The sequence below is a fragment of the Lonchura striata genome, chromosome 1 (genome assembly GCF_050655825.1).
Source record: "Lonchura striata isolate lonStrDom1 chromosome 1, ASM5065582v1, whole genome shotgun sequence".
In the NCBI taxonomy this organism is placed as follows: domain Eukaryota; kingdom Metazoa; phylum Chordata; class Aves; order Passeriformes; family Estrildidae; genus Lonchura; species Lonchura striata.
In genome coordinates this window covers 80993114-81011170 of record NC_140703.1, presented here as the reverse complement: position 1 = coordinate 81011170, position 18057 = coordinate 80993114, and the positions used below count along the sequence as shown (strand labels likewise).

General features: G+C 34.3%; 1 protein-coding gene across 2 annotated transcripts in view; it reads right to left on the bottom strand.

Moving 5' to 3' along the window:
- The window catches only part of ITGBL1 (integrin subunit beta like 1), a 123370-nt gene that overhangs the window by 41401 nt on the left and 63912 nt on the right, over window positions 1-18057 (bottom strand). For both annotated transcript variants that reach the window (XM_077781506.2, XM_085557013.1), the window contains one exon: window positions 16404-16550. In XM_077781506.2, the coding sequence (XP_077637632.1) occupies window positions 16404-16550 (147 nt within the window). The remainder of the gene's footprint in view (window positions 1-16403; window positions 16551-18057) is intronic.

The window sequence follows — 18057 nt, the reverse complement described above, 5'->3', positions numbered from 1 at the left end:
TCTTATAGAGTTACAAGCCAGATAAATAAAAATTAGGATTTACATTTAAAATTATACTGCCTACAGTCATCCACCCTAACTATGACTAAATGCTCCAGCATTGGAAATACAGGCATGTTAATGCCCAAAAAAACCCTGCTGTATTGGAGGTGATATAGTGTTTTTCTAGCTCATAAAAGATAGCTGTCAAGAAGTCACCCCTCTCTAAGGACAGAAATTTCTAATTTACAGGATTTTAAGTAGCATAAATCATTACAGCATTCCATTATCTAAATGATCTATTGCTCCAAAATCCTTTTACATTAATCTAGAAGAGATTATGTCACCTTGCTGATTCAGTCAATGTATAACACTCTGAAGACTATAACACCAAACTAGATGGACAAGATGGAATAATACCCAAAAATGTCACAATATCAAATTTGTGATTATATTATATGAGTAATTCCCATTGAGAAAGAACCACATTTAGCATCTCAAAAAAAAGCTCTTCAGAAATACAGATATGTGTTATATGACAAAATGACAGCCCATTCATTCAATTCCACATCAGTGGACACTATTTATAAGGTCATTTACTCAGTGTGAGTTATCATTCACACTTAAAGGAGCCTCAGATCTCATGTAAGATATTGCTTACCACTGGCTATGCTTGCATGTGCTATTTGCATTGCAGCTAGATCTACCTAACCCAAACATCACGTGAAGTTTCATAACTGTTTGCTGCAATGATAATAGCCTTAAGTAGTTACAAGTTAAGCATAGAAGCAAGGAAAACTGCTGATCAGAATGAATCCTCATAGATCCTTTTCCTTATACAGAGGACCTGCTTATTAGATAATCCTTGAAAGTTTATCATCTGATAAATGATCTATCTGATCTTAATACAAACTGATACAATGTGCAGGTTTATTCATGTTCAAGCTCCCTGCCCAGAAGATTGATGATCTCTGCAAGACACTCATAAGCTTGACAGTGCTCAACATCATGAATGGAATGAGAGGTTTTCTCTGAAATTCCTGTGACCTACTGTAAATATATTCACTGATGACCCAAGAGTGGAACTGTAATTAATATCTGAAGTTTGGTGTGTGAGATAATTCTACAGGTGACAGATTTTTGCACAACTTTCTTTGATTTAGGTGCAACTGTTCATCATAACACACTCAATTTCAGGCCTCTGGAAAATGTATGTTATTATTAGTTAATACATTTGTATTTATATTTGTAATGCCCTTCCTTCTGTCTTTTTGGATCTTTTTTTTTTTTTTTTCCCCTGCATCTTTCTTGGTTGACATTGGCACCAAAGAACTCTTAAGGCTTAGGAAATTATAGAGCCATATTTACACTTCTTATGATTTATTCACCATTATCATTTTTGCTGTGTTAGTTACTGAAAATTCTTATAAAGTTGTGACTGCATATTTATTATTCAATTACCATTCCTCTGTATCCTCACAAAAACTGGACAAATATTTTCTTGACCATAAGATTATGATGATATCTCCAGTCAAAAATGAGTCACTTAGGAATAGTCAGTGTAGAAAGCCAATAAACAAACTGACTGCTTCATTCATACAAGACCAAGAAGCCTCTAAGTTGATTACATCTTGCAAATATCTGCATTATATGATTATCAATGATGCATCACATTCCAGTTGCTAAGGGATCAGCTAAGATCACACAGAGGTATCAAAAAATATCTCAAAATCTGTGATGTGCAACAAGAAGATAGGTAATACCAAACAAAGTTTAGAGAGTTCAGATTAGATATCCCATTCTTTCTACATCCAGAAGAGGGGAAAAGATCAGCATATTTCTTGCTTATGGTAACAGCTTTTATGTATTAAAACATACTGAAACTATTAAAACAAAACTATTAGTCATCTGGGCATAAGCTCAAAAACTGTTACTAGACATAAAAACTTGAATAAAAGATCCAGAATTCATAACATTTGCAAGCCAACTCAAGCTAAATAGCAATCCAATAATGATAAAGCAGGTTACTAGTCTGTGCTTTTTGGCAAAGGCATGGATTAGAATATGAAATCAAAATTAGTTGACAAATATTAAATTGCACCTCTAATTCAACAGATAAGTAGAAAAGAGAATTCTAGTATGTCATTACATACCTAGAAATGTCTGCATTTATTTGTGGTATTTCTGGCTTATATTAAAACCCTTTATTTTCAGAATTCATTCAAAGCTTATATGAAGTTTTAAAGTGTGGGAGACACTTAGAGCTACTCTTCAGTTATGCTCCAGTGCATGTTTTACATAAAAATCAGAACCTTTGTGCAGTAGGGGATAAATACCTTACTTCTCTACATAAAATTAATGTGATTCCTCGTGTGTTGAGGTACTATTTTCTCTAAGAAAATACAGTTTCTGAAGGCCATTTCCAATGAAGACTGGGTAAATGGAATAACCCCTAGGTAGCAGAGCATTACTGATGACCTGAGTATTCTTTCCATGGGCATTTTGTCCATAATCTTAAACATAGTTAAAATATCTTTCTTCTTCCCTGGCTCTCAATTTGGTCCTCTAACTACAGCATCATGACAAGAATCACCACTGCAAGCAGGTCACAACCCACAGGATTTCTGATAGTCTTGGGAATAACATATTTTTCTTCCAGTAAGCACAAATGTGCAGTTAAGTAAAAGTCTAATTTCTTTCTTCCAAGTTAGAGGGTGTAAGGCTGTCCAGGTCAATTGACCTGGTGACACAGAAGGTCTTCCAACTTAATTATTTGGTTTGACTCAGCTGTACATTATTAAGGGCTGAAAGTCACTGCAAAGGCTAGGTTTAGAAACTGAGCCATTGCTGGTATGAACGCATTATTTCATAGATACATATTCACTGCCACTAATAGTCAGCAACTAGAAAGTGTTCTACATTTGGCAGTACCTCCTCAAAACAGAGAAGCCTCATTTGCCCAGAATATGAGAGGCTGCTGCTCACACTCACCTTGAGCTCACATCTGGGTAGAGATCACTTTTACATGCATAAAGTGATGTAATGTGTCCACATGTGATAGCAAACTGAACCAAGTGTACTCTATTCCAGTATCCCAGCTGGGAAAATAACAATTTTAGTCCACACACCTTCAGGGGTGTATGGCTTCTATTTACTCATTGGTGCCTGTGAAATAAATAAACACTCAGCACATGCAAAAGCCACAATGATCAATATCTGGATTATGTACTGGAAAATGCAATACATTTTGAATTCAATGAATCTCAAAATATCTTCTACACTCCAGTTGTTTATTTTTCATTGCAAAAGTCATGGATTCCAATATGATTAGTGCATGAAAAATCTTCTGGTTAGATTCCATCAACATACCTTTCTTTGAGAGCAGCCCTCTTATTTCAGTATGCTTTGAAACAGAATTTCACAAAAATTTTTATGCCAATGTACATCTCCTTGTTAACTTTACTGGACTTCGGGTTGAGAATTCAAACAGGGAAAAAACCCACCAAACATTTGAAGAGCTATAAACTACACCTGGTCTTGGATCACCAAGTTACTCCCTCAGCAATTCCACAGATCTCCGACAGGAGAAATAGTTGTGTCTGTCATCTGTAGGTGTTGTAGGCAGTAAGCCTAGTAAGCAATAGGGGAGAAAAAAAAATCTTTGAAGTTGTCTAGAATGAAAGTATATAACTCTAAACTCTCCATTAAATATTCTAGCTCCCAAAAGAGGAAAAGAAAAACCCTTTCCTCTTCCTCACCCAAAATAAAAGTAAAAATTACTGAGTTAATTGTATCATTACATTATTCCAAAATTACTTTCATTTTGGAAAAAACAAAAAACACTAAGATTTCTTTGCTGAATTAAAGTAAGGAATTCTGACAGACATTTCAAAATAGCAGGCATGTATGATTTCCATGAATACCCTGAAAAGCAAATGTCTATGATCCACCCTCCCTCCCAAAAAAAAAAAATTCTGACAAAAAACTTTCAAACACTTAGTTATTTAGTTAATATAAAGAATGCCATCTACCGGCAATAACAATAAGTAGCACTGTTTATGAGTTGCTAGGTGGGGTAAGGTTGCTACTTTCACACACTGCAAACAAGGCCTAAGGTAATTTCTTTAAAAATAAACCACTACATTTGAAAGAAGGTGTTATGTTCCAGGTTCCTCTTGAACCTCTATTCTTAATCATTGCCTTATGTTTGGAAACAAGTCCCTAGTGGGAATTAACAGACTGGGTTCACAATCTACTCAGCAAGAAGGATTTTTTGTGAGTGTGGTCCCACAGCCTTATATGCACAGTACCAGCATAGCTAATAAATGGATGCCTCTCACAATGAGAAGAGACATGTACAGCAATCAAAGGATGTTATTAACAAATTAACTCCAAACACACCAAGTTCCTGTGGTGGCTTCCATCAATGAGATAGAAAATGCTTTTAAAAGATTCTTGAGTAAAGTGATAAAGGGACCACACCCAACACATAGTTTCACATTCAATACTCTGTTCCACAAATTTTCAAAAATATTAATTGTTAAAGTGCTGTCATTTTAAAACATGTAATTAGGCTATGACTGATTTATAAGAACTAAAGTGGATACTAATTACTTATTATAGTACCTGTGAGAAAGAAAGGTGTACATATTGCACTTTATAAATAATTAGGAGTAGCGTATCTTCAGATCTCTAAAACCACAACTATAATTCATGAGAGGAAAAAAAAAAAAACACAAACCAACAAACAAACAAATCCAAAACAACCAAACAATCCAAAGGTTCAAATAATGCCAGTAATGGTTATTATCTATTTTCTTGACCCTATCTGCTTCTATGTCTCAGACAGACCAGATTCAGCAAGGATATTATTTTTATGAAACAGCATCTTCTTGAATCTCATACTTATCTGTCATTCTGGAAAGCTGCGTAATGTAAGACAGTTGTTTTGCTTGGTTTTACCCAACACTATACTTTAAATTTTAGAACTGGAGAGCTGAGGTAACAATAAATTTTACTGAAAGTATGATTTAATCAGAAGCACTTATTTTTTGGGTCATGTCTTCCTTTATTGGCTTTATGAAGTGTGATTTAGATGACAAACTAAAAAGAACAAAGACACAGACAAATATCTGACTTCAAGTATGCCAAAAAATAATTTTCCTAACAGAACTGACAGAGCTGTCTCCTGAAAGTATTCTGAGCACTGGACAAATAAATGAAGGTGGAAAGGAAAGAGCAGAACATTTGAACCCACAGGCCTACTAGAAAAACTTCAGCAGTTCCTGTAAAAGAACTGTGGCATTCAGGAAACAAAACTACATAATGTATTACAGCAATTTTCTAGTTCTTCTTTGTGAAAACCCTGCTCAGAAAGAGAACCACAAATTCTGGACCAAAGATTTTGACTGGGAAGAATACTTTTGGTAGCAATTTCTCAGTATGAAGATCAGCTTTCAGCCTGACTTTTCCTGGCTTTGAATTGTCCCTGAATTTTGCACAAGTTCTCTCCAAACATAAATTGCAGAAAACAAATTTATCTTAGAGTTATTCCCCAAGATTTCATATAAATATTTAGACTTATAGCTAACAAATATTTTTAAAAGTAATTACACTTTTATTTGTTAATTATTCGTCCCACTATTCACTGATAACTGCAAAAAACTCTCAATGAGAGATCAAAAGCCAGTATTTCCCCCAACTCCCTTCCATATTCCTTGCTTCCATTTAAAATATTTAGTCCAGTCTCTACTCGGGTCTCACTATATACAAATATCTCTAAAAGCATGTAAAAGTAGGGAAACAATTCCATCTATATCTCTCTCAGGGGGCTTATGCTTTCATTTTAGTTTTTCTATACAAAGCAAGGATACAAATGCTTACAAAATCACAGGGAACAAAACACTTTAAAGCACTATCCACAAGAAAATGTTCCAGAATTTTTTAAATAGGTGTTTGATGGACTTCCAAAACTCTAAAGAACATCTTTTTACAGACATTCTTACTTAACAGCAACTTACAGCATTTACTTTTTAGTTTTACCAGAAAAGAAAATGCTTTTGCAAGATATTGGGATTTTTTCCTTATAAATCATACATTGGTCACTATGTATGCTCACACAAAAGCAATCTCTGAAAGTAATACAGAAGTTTAACTTAAATATCAAGGTCAGTTGATTTGAATTCAGAATCTATTAACTCCTAAAAGTTTGCTGAAAGAAAGATGGACTTTTGTTCTTGATAGGAAATACTACATTGAAAATGAGATTAAATTCCTTAATAAATCACCTTTATAGTATTCTGACTCTGTACCTGTATCTCTAATGCACCAGTCAGTGCTTCATGCAAAGCTGGCTAAAAGCACCTTAGAATTTAATATAGCAGAACATAACTATTAATATAAACATGCAAGTCTGTTTTTGACTACCAGAAAAATAAAGTTGGCTTAGCCTTTTATTGCCTTCCATTCTATTCCAAATATAATTTAAAGAAATTTTTAATCTTTGTCCCTATGTGCTTCAAATACCCTATTGATGTGCAGTCACCATGGGAGTGAAATAACTTATTTTGTAATATAAATACAACGTAACAAAACACTTACAAAAAAATAAGGAACTCCTCAAACAAGAAATTATGAAACAGATAAGCAAGTAAGCATTGATTAGGTTAGAACCTGGTCAGGTTTAAATCTAGTTAAGAAAAAGGGTGGTGTGTCATTTTTCCCACAGAAAGTTGGACATCCAAAATTACTCTATCAAGTCCAGACTTCCTTTCCAAAAAGCAAATCCTAGAAGAACACAACATGGTATTTACCAACAATCTGAATATTTGCAATTCTTAACAGTTTCCAGCTTAAAAATAGGTTTTATTTGAACTTTCAGGATCTTTCAGGTATTTTAAGTAAAAATTTTCATAAGCATAAAGGCAGAAATCAAATTACTCAATCAGCCTAGGAACTGATTAATCATCTATCACATTATACAAAATCAATTTTGGGTCAGAACTGATCCATTTATTTTACACAAGTTGCTGCCTTGAAGGAGGCACAGAGCAAATAACAGGTTCAGAGTAAGCAGTGGGTCCTTGGCATTGTGTGCTGGGAACTTTTTCTTTCATCTTTTCCTAAAGGTTTCCTAGATACCACACCAACCTCAGTGCAGAAAGAAATTCAACCTTCATGAGAATAACCACAGTACAGTATTTGATAGATGTCTCTTTACTTGTGAATTACATTGGACTGGGACAGTTCCCTGGCACTGAGGCCAAGTGGCATGGAAGAAAAGGCATCTGTACTATTGAAGTGTCTTCCATGAAGGCAGCCTCATCCAGACTGCCTACTGGGACCAGTAACTAGCCCACACTAACTCCTGAACTACTATCAGGAATTGTCTGGAGAGAATACTAGCTGGCACAGGGCAAAAGTGGCCCAGTGGCTGTTCTATCAATCCAGCTTTAGACAAGCATGTTTCAGTGCCTTGGGGTGATCCATAGGAATATTTAACTTCCTAGTAAAGATGTCACTGCCAAGGCAGCTCAAAACACTCTCTACAAGAATTCAGGAAAAGCACTCTTATCTGTGTATCAACAGCAGAGGTTCCTTGCTCCAGCAGACTTCTATTACCTTTATTTATACTGTATTAAAACATTACATTTGGGGTAAATAATTTGGTAAATTGCTATGATTCACAGAACCCAAATGCAGACATCTAAAGGTTAGACTGATAGTAATTCTTTTGAGGACAGTAGGATAAAGTATGAATTATGACAACTCATCTTACAGTAACACAGAAATATAGAAGAAATAGGCAAATAATTTCTGATTTAGAAATACTATCATTCCACCAAATCCAAGGCTGAAGTATCATATTTTTATGTCTAAATAAATTTAAGATGGATCTCACCCAGAACATTCTTCTGTGTTTACAATAGGTAGCATCTATTTAACATGATGACTTGACTCCATTGTGCACACACACAAGTCAGTTCTTCATTTCTAAATGCAAGTTGACTCATGCACTAATATTTCAATACACATACATTCCTTATGGTGATGAATAAATATTTTGGACAATACAGACCTTAATCTCAGTTTTGCATCGTACAACTTCATGACTTTACAGGAGATATTTGTTCTAGTAAACAAGCTGTGAAATCTAACCAGCTCTCACATAAACACATGCACATATCTCAGATGATCCTTTTTACCAACAAAGATTCTTTTGGAATGTCTGTTACTGTGATTAAACTAAGAATACTTGACATACCAAAGTCAAGAGAGAAGGTACTTAAAGGTACTTCCATTTTAAATAGCTGTGTCATTTGCACAAATGCAAAATGATCTTGCATCTATGTCTCATGTTGTATGCATTGCAAAATCATTCCTTCTTACAACTACCCTTGCACATTGCAATGAATAATTTTTTCATCAGTGTGAATTATTTCCATATCTCTGCAAGTACTCAAGGCATTCCTAAATCCTGAGTTCTGGTCAGACATCACTTTCTGATGTGAACCAAAACAGGATGACAATTTGGAATGGCAAAAATCTAAGCTACTTTAAAAATTATTATTAATTTAAATTATTTATATCTTCACTGACTGGAACGCACAGCTTACATTCTACCTCCTTAAATCAGTTTATTGTATAAAAAGGAAATATATTTCATGTATGTTAGGCATCTTTCAGCAGAAACAAAATAAACTTCAAATCTCTGACGGTCAGCATTTAGTGCTTAAGAGCATGCAGTTTCTCTGTCCAGAATTGACAACAATATATTTGTTTTCTAGGCTCTTACAAGCACATACCATTCATCAGAGGCCTTGATGTGTTGTGGGTGTATCTGTAGTTCACTATCTAATCAAATGAAAGAGACAGACTAGAAAACAGATTTAGAGGAAGTCTAGCATAAATGAGTGTCAGTCCAGTCTTTGATTAGGTAATAGCAATTATGATAATTACAGCAATCCACTACTGGAAAACATTCTAAAATTGCCAGCCTGTAGCAAAGTGTAGCACTTGCAGGAATCCACTTATGCCTAAACATTTTGAATCCTAACCATGTTCTTTCAGTTGTAAACAGCATAATTTCGCTTGCTAATTATGGACAGTGATCTATTACAAATATTAATATATAGGTGAATTCTTCTAAAATATCATCATCTACAGCTATAAATTTCACTGGAATACAAATAGAACAAGTATTGAAAATTTAACTCAAATTCACATAGTATTAGGTAAAACTATTATTTCTCCCATACTGGTTTTCTGGATAACAATTTCAATATTGAGACTTTTATATTATATAAAAAATAGGTAAATATAATTAAATAAGTAGGTAAATATTATTTTTTCCCCCTTGTTTTGCATTCTGTATTATGTTCCCTGCTCATCTAAAGAAATCAGATTCAAAAATTTGAAAAAACAAAAAAAGGGGTGCCTGAAAAAAAGGTCAACTATGTCAAAGATACACTAACCATCACTGAATACTGGCTTTTAGAGCAGAAAGTCACACTAATTGAAATAGGGAGATAAATGTAAAGAGAATTAATAAAGACTGGGATATGGAAGACACTATGTACAGAAGATAACTAGCTGTCAGCAAGAAGTCCTGGCCTTCAAGGTCTTTCACAGATGTCTTTTACAGATGAAAGAGGTCCTTGCTGGAGAAAGAATTATGATCAAGGAAACAAGAATGAGGAAGACATCACACACAAAAAGAAGTTTGCAAAGTGTCCAGAGGTGGTAGCATTTCAGAGGCACTGACTGAGAAAATAAGAGGTATCTTTCACGTGGCCAGTGCTTACAGCCATGACAAAAACACTTGAGCAGTAAGTCTCCTATTTTATACATTTTTGCCATTTTTACCCCAACCATTCTTACCCTTCAGATTAACCTTACCTAAACCAGTGCTTCCAAGCACACTCCAACAGGCATATGGATAGTTAGAAAAAAGCCCATCTAAACCAGCTGTGATTAGCACGGCCTCCAACCTTGAGGCTTCCTTCAGCTCTAAGACTGCAAAGCTTCTTTTACATCCTTTTTTGATCAGATGGTCTGTACCAGACACCTACCACACTCATAATAACTAATTAATATATCACAAATTAATAATCAGATATAGCATATGTAAATAATTGATCTGGCCTCTTGCATATTCATTTAAGCATCAGAATTTGTTTTGTCCTTTACTGCCTTATTTACTGGTAAATGAAATAGAATAAAGCAATAAATGAAGAATAAAATTATAATATATTTTATTCTCATTAGAATAATGAGAATAAAATGAAATATATTTTAATGAAAACATGCTGTATTGAAAAAGAGCATGTTAAATTACTGGTGAGGTGGAATCCATGGTTGTTACTCTACCAGCCACTGATACCATGATTTAAAGATTCCTTTATTATACAGAGCTTTTATCCCACAGCCTTCACTCATAAGTATTATCCTAAACCAGATAAATTAATTTTCCTCAATTCTTTACTGCTTCTCAAAATTCTCACATGAAAACAAGTGAGAGAATTCAGAACAGTAAAAAAATTATATTAGAAAATTACCACACTCTTAGAATATCACCTATATCTCAGAAACAGACCTCTTCTAACACACCCTGCTTCTACCAGAAGAGATTAAGAAAGCACTTATGCAGAAACAAAGTACTTTATGAACATTTTTTTTTTACTACAGAGTTATAAGCAGTGCAAGTAAGGGTTCACTGAAGAAATGAAATGCTCTTCCCTTAGTTTCTTCATCCCTACTTGATGTCTCCCAAAAATACAACAGTATGAGGTAAAAAAAAGGAACAGCAAGGAATGCTGTAGGTGGGTCACAAATAAGTGCCTTTTTCTATAGAGAATAACTGAAGTTATAAGCTCCTGATTCTCTTTCTGATTAAAAAAAAAAAAAAAAAAAAAAAAAACCAACCAGAAAAAATTAACACTGAAAATTTGGAAGTTTTCCTAACAAAGACAGCTTCCAGAGGATCCTGCTTCTATTAAGAGAGTAAGGCTCAAACAGAGCCTGAATCAGAGGAGCTGTTTAAAATCAATTATCTAAAATATGGATACACAAATCTAAAAGGAGTGGCATGAAACTATTTATTTCTATTTTTTTTCTTAGACTTCAACAGACAAAAAGTGAAGTGCAGAGTGCCAGTCCAGCGTATGAGTATTCCAAATTGTATAACAAATGCTGTTATGCCAGCTTGTTCAGCACTAAAATAATAGCACAGCAAGAGTGCCTCTCTGCTTGAAGCACACAGATGTAGAAGGGCTCGATCTCAAAGTTGATGAGATGAAAGCTAGAGATGTGACACATGACTTGAATTTGTGTTCTGTTCTTGTTACACCAGCTAATAATGCTACTTGCTGCCAGGCTGTTGACTATAGTGCTTTAATTAAGACCTCCTTCAGAATGCAGGGGTCATTCAAAATGAATGAAAACAGCATGCTAAATTCAGAGATGATGTACATTAGAGTAATTTACACTTCAATTAAACAGCACAATTTGCATAATAAGGGGCTGCAGTAAAGAGCTAGTAGCAGGGCTAGTAACCTAGATTTTACCTTAGGATTGTTTGCACTTTTCTGCTCTGACCCCATCCTGTCATGTAGAAAGTATAGTGAATTATTCAAATAGCAGCTTCTACTATCATCTCTCCTTACTAAGTCAATAAGCCATAGGCTTCAGAAGCAATGCTTTTTTATAAGTGTCTAATAGAAGCAGGAAATTTCTTTTGTTTATCAGTTTTGGCAATGTCGTACTAGAGGGAGACCCCAAAGTCCTTAACTAATAACTTCACTTAGAAGAAAAGAACCAGAACTGTAAGGTTATGGAACTATACTCAAGGAGGTTCCAGTGGTAATAGAACAGAAATAGGTCTCATCATTTGACATATGCTACCAGCAGCCTTTCTACCCTTTTAAGGCATCATACCCCTCTGTAGGGACTTACCTGCTGTAGAGGTGAAAAGATCAGGATTACCACGTTACAGTTTGTATAGATTTAAAAATCTTGAACATATATTGAATGATGTCATTCAAAGATTCGTATGAAGATATGTTAGTTAATGATCCAACCCAAAATTATTTACAAGCTGAATATTTTGTGTCATATTTTCTATGAGTCATGTAAGACTTCACAAAGGTTCAGGCAGCTATTTAGCACATGGTTTTTTCTAGGTTCCATCCACTTTCGTCATTACACAGACAGGATTATCTCATGCGTGTTTCTCTTTCCTTCTGTGTTCTCCACCTTGTATCAACTCAAATCTACAGCAGTTGATACAACAATTTGTATGCAATGAGATGTTTCAGAGCAGCATAAATTGTGTATCATACAATACAGCAGCAAGCACTTAGCAGGAAGCAGTGGCCAGTGACTCTGCTCTTCAGAGTCATCACTGACCTTTGCTTCCAGACTTCAGGAGATGGTGTCTGGCCAGACAGGCAACAGCATTTCAGAACACAAGGGATTACAACACATTGTCTTAGTTCACCACAAGGAATCTTTAAGAATGCATTGAACACTGTTGTTCTTCCATTAAGTCAATCAAAACCTAATAATTTTAAATAGAGAAAAAACAGCAAAGTTACTGCTGTTGGTAAATTTTCAAAATACCACACAATTTTGAACTAAGGATTTGGTGTTCTGAAAATGGGGCTTAGGGGCCTTTTAAAAACAACAGAAATCTTTTCAAGTACAGAATCAAAAAATACCTTCATTTTTCTGTTAGTCCATGCTAGAGCATAAATCTAAGGAGGAATTTCACCCATAAAGAAATAGTTTCATTTTCTCCGTGTGGCAAATAAATAAAAGCAATTTTAGAAAATATATTTAAATGCTAAAAGATAATAAGACGATTTCTCATTTATCTGGCTTTATAAATCTGCCATGGAATGGCTGCATTCACCAAGGGTAAGTGAGGAAAACAAGATTATTTTTTTAAAAATCCTCTCATCTATTATTCTCAAAACGTACTCTTTTAATTTTCAATTATCTACCTAGAGGCTTTTTTATTAAAATTATTTTTAAATCTGCTTTGTACCTGAAGGCAAAACTCAAGTGAGTGATGTGTATTTTAAAGAGAAAACTGGTTTGTCTTTTCTCTTAATCCTGACAACAATATAGTACTTCTTTATTTCAAACCATAATGATCTTTTGGTATGTCTTTTCCTTTAAGTCTCACACTGGTCTTGATGTACAGTGTTCCCTTAAAAGTAACTGATTTTCACTGTGAAAAAAGTGAAAGTTTTACATCTAAGCTACAAATCATGAAGCAAGTTAAAAAAAGAAGCAACACTCTTGTTAAAAAAGAGTATACAAGGAATTCTTCACTTTACATGAATTACAATGCCTAGAAATACTCCTCATCCTCCAAAGACTTTTGTAGGAAAAGTAATTTTTGGAAAGTACTTAATGTGTTTTTATTCCAAAAATTTTCTAATGATTTTCTGTCACCTTATATATAGCAGGAACTACTGATGGTATAGACAACTTGATTGATGTAACCAAAAGAATTCATAATTGCTCTGCCTTTATACCACCATTTCAGCATTTAGACATTTTCCTTTTCTACTCAGCATGTCAATAGAAGCCTTCTCTCTCCTTCACCTACTGGAGCAGCTAAGAAATATAAGACCATGGTGTAATACTATTTTGGCAGCCTCTCTGATATCCCCACATGCTGAGCAGCATCCATGAAACAGCCTGCTACTCTTGTGAGTGGGGAAAATCAGGAATGGAATTACAATCTGAAAACAAAGGTCACTGTTTCATCTACCCTCAGAAAAGTACAATATAGACTGAGAAATCATAATTTATAGCATTTTATAGAGAGTGATTATCTAATTGTGTTCCTCATAACCTCTTTCAATTCTCTATAATTTTTAAGACAACTTTTATATACCCCTGATACATTAAAGGTTACAAAAACCCACTTTCTTTCCATGTTCTTTTTTTCTATACCTTTTTTTTCTCTTGCTCAGATCTCATAACTGATAGTTAAGGGAATACAGGATTCTCAAAATCTGGTTCCCATTGCTATAAACAAAAGTATCTAAATCTAAAAACAAAAGGTACAGATGAACAGAAAATATTCTTTAAGGAAACAATACATGGCAAAATCATAAAGTCATGCAACTGTATCTCTGAGAATTCTGTTGTGTATCCTATTTCATACATGAACTGCTTTACCAAAAGGTCCTACTAAATAAGGACATTAAGTACTCCACTTCTTTGGCAGTACAGTGGATTACTGACCTGGGCAAGGAAAACTGTTCTTGTACCATCATTTTCAAATGGAAAAAAAAAAAAATCTCCTTTTCCTTTTCAGACTTTCCTCATCACACTATCTTCTCTAAGGACATCAAAAAAATTGGGGATGTTTTTACAAGCCTATGGCCTTTCCCACTCCTTCAGACTTGAAATAGATTGTTTGGCAGTTCACAAACTTGCTTACACTTTTTTTTTTTTATCCAAAGTATCATGGAAGAAGGGAAAATCCAAGGAGTTCAAGGAAAAAAAAAAAAACAACAAAAACAGTAAAACACAGATGAGTAGACTGAAATATCTTTCCAATGCTTTAAACAAAATTGTTCATAAAACTAAAGCAAGATACTGCTTTCCATTTTTAAATGGGTGTTTTCATGGGGATTTTTTTTTTTAAGCTGGGAATGTAGAATCTCTGGTTCCTTCATTACACCAGCTGTTTGTCACACTATGTCCCAAATCCACATATGAGCCTTTTTCACTCCTTGAATACCTTAGCGATCTCTTCTAGTTTGGAAGTCAAAGTTCAATGAAAGCCACTATTAATTAAGTCTTTTGTTCCCATAGATAATGCTTTTGAAAATTTTGACCAACAGATCAAATTTTTGACCAACTCAGTCAAATTATTTCACCTGAAAATTACCTATTTCACTGCCACGATTTCAACAGGAGAACACTAATGAGAACACATCATCAAGTATTTATGCAGAAGGCCAAAAGGGTAGAATTATTGTCATTAATTTAAAAATTACTACATTTATTCTTCTTATTATACTTAATTTTAAAAATTCAATACTATATATTTATTAAAATTAAACATGTTTTTATGATTTTTATACTTCCTCTGTCCTCATAGGGAGCAATGCAATTAAATCATAGAACTGACTCCAAGCTCTCCAGATACACAATTTTTAGTGATGTAGATGAAAGAGACATTCAGCACCCTCAAGGACAGGAAAAAAAATTATCCTGCATTAAAAAAATTAAAAATCAAATCAAAAGTAAATGCTCCTTTCTTTTTTTAATAAAAATTTAAATCAAAAGTCAAAGCTCCCTTCTTGCAAACATGAAAAAATAAAATGCAGCTAATTCTTTACAGATGCCCATTCTCCAATTAACTTGTAGCAAAAAGTTCTGTTGCAAAATTTTATCAGGAAAAGAGACAGACAATTAACTGGAAAACTGCATCTTAATTAAGAAAAGAACAAGCAACTGTCTGTTAATACATTGTTTTTTTAAGATACTCCTAATGCTACAGTTAAGAAGTAAATGAGCTGCTACACAACTACAGAGGGAAAAAAGTACAATTATCACAGAGATAACTTGGGTGGACAGCCTACAATTTTTGACTATGTTAGATAGTATTAGTGAAAGAATAAATCACAAATTTACTGACATCAAGGATCAAATGCAGTAATTCAAGAGAAGCTTTAGGCCTTTCCCAGAAAACACTTAAATGGGCAAAATTCATAACAATTTTAATCACCTATTCCAGCAATATTCTGTCTTGTATTTACTTTTCTCTCTTATCTCTGCAGAAAACTACAATTCATTCAGTGACAAATTAGCAGGTCCTTTTCCTTCTGAAAAAAAATTGCTTGCAATGTATCTTTTAAGTGTGTGTGTGACTTAGTATATATTTTTAGTCAAAGCTCTTGACAAGGCTACAGTGTCAAAAAGAAATGCTTTCAAATTAAAAGTCAATGGCCAACTAGCAAACTATGCTGAAGCACAGCTGCATTTTAGAGAAGTCAGTCCTGCACTTAATGGACAGTTTCTTAGTCAGAGTAAATCCAAACAGCCCTTATCACAATGGTGCCATAACATTTTACACAGGCCAAAAATCTCATGCTGCTTTTGTCAAAAAACACACAGTATAAATCCACATTTTTAATATATCTACAGCAATTTTCAATGCACCCTTGAAAACCTCCAAAATAAATGTTAAGACATTTAAAATAAAACACAAAGCACGAAAAATAGGTGACCTTTGTATTCTCTTCCCTCCTAACTCACAAGTTGTACAGGTGTGATTCATGCATGGTAAGCCAAGAAGGAACACATTTTTCAGTACTTGTGATGCTGGACACCTATAAGAATTGTTTTAATGGAAGTACCTTTAAAGGACATGAAAATTCTTCCAGAAATATGCTTACCTCTTCCAGAGCAAGGTAAATCAGAATTTCCTTGGCATTTCTTAGTGCTTTCTTCAACTGACATTGGACATGAATGTGGATGTTCACACTTTTTCCCAGTCCATCCTTCTTTACAGTCACATCTTCCACAATTACATTGTCCATGACCTTTATAATGAATACAATTAAAGATTAACCTCCATTCTGATGAGGTATAAAAAACTCTTAATTGGATGAACTTTACCAAAGTTGGGGCTTCATTCATTGCCAGTAATGATACTGGCAAAAAAATACAACCAATCCACTATATCTACTTTTGTTTCTGAAAAACCATTCAATTTAAGCCATATTCCCTTTTCTGTTTTTTCCTTAAGGAATGTTTAGCCACTTCACACATGATCAAATGCAAAAGGTTGGAACAGAGATTAAAAATACACATTTTACTACTGTTTGGAAAAGTGCAATGTCATAAGGCAATATTTCATTTATTTTTATGTTCTTTTTCTACCATGGTTACAGCATATTCTCTAAGAAATATACCAATACTATTTTTTATCTACTTGCAATCAACATGATCCACTAGAGACAAGCATTGTCACATCAATTCCAAGCCTCAAACAAGTACCTTCTACTAAACAGTGATATACAAATACTAAAACAGTGAAATATTGGACATGATCAAGTCTCATTCCAATAGGACAGTTGGATGTGGTTTTTGGTATCTATATATCTTTATCCTCTATATAAATGCAAACATATGCAAGTTTTCTTGAGCTTTTCTCAAGAAAAACCAGGAAAAAATACATTTGTCCTTCTCTTTCTTTATGCTCTCTGTAAAAAGCATTGAGATTCTGACAACGCAAAATGTACCTGAGAAAAGCCTGAGAATCAGCAAAACAACGTTCCTTGCCACAAAATAAAATATCTATTTTCATGAGCTCAGACAGCAGTTTAGACCTCTCACAATTTTCACACAGTCATCATTCATTGGGCCCAGGACCAAAGCATGCTCCCATGTCCACATTTCTATCCGTGTTCTTACTGAAAACCATAGTAAGAGATTTTATATCTCTTTTTAAGCATACTTGCCCTTTAGTACCAATTTATAAAACATATTTATTTATTAGTTCACAATGAGAAAATGGGAGCAAACAATCATTCTAGGTGTCATCAGATTACTTCCCAGAATATAAGTCTTATTAATTTCACAAAATAACTTTTTCTTTACATTAGTTATTTGTTTTCCGTGAAAAGCATACAGGCTTCCTCTTGTTTAGCGGATGAGTTTCGATTGGATAGGTAGGAATTCTTTACTGGGGATGGTGAGGCTCTGGAACAAGTTGCCTTAGAGAAGCTGTGGATGTCCACCCCTAGAAATATTCAAGGGAAGCCTGGATGGGGATTTGAGCAACCCAGTCTACTGGAAGGTGTCTCTGCCCATGGCAGTGGTTGGAACCAGGTGATTTTTAAGGTTATTTCCAACAAAAACCATTATCTGATGTCATGATTCTTTCCTTTGCTTTCATGTATACCTGCTGACAGGTTGCGAATTGGATTTATGATCCCTGACCCAGACAGATACTTACAGGAGGATTAGGTACTTTCATACAATAGTTTCTTTGCTAAAGCCACAGCAAAGGAGCTAATGAAATGTGTGAACATACACATTTTCTTA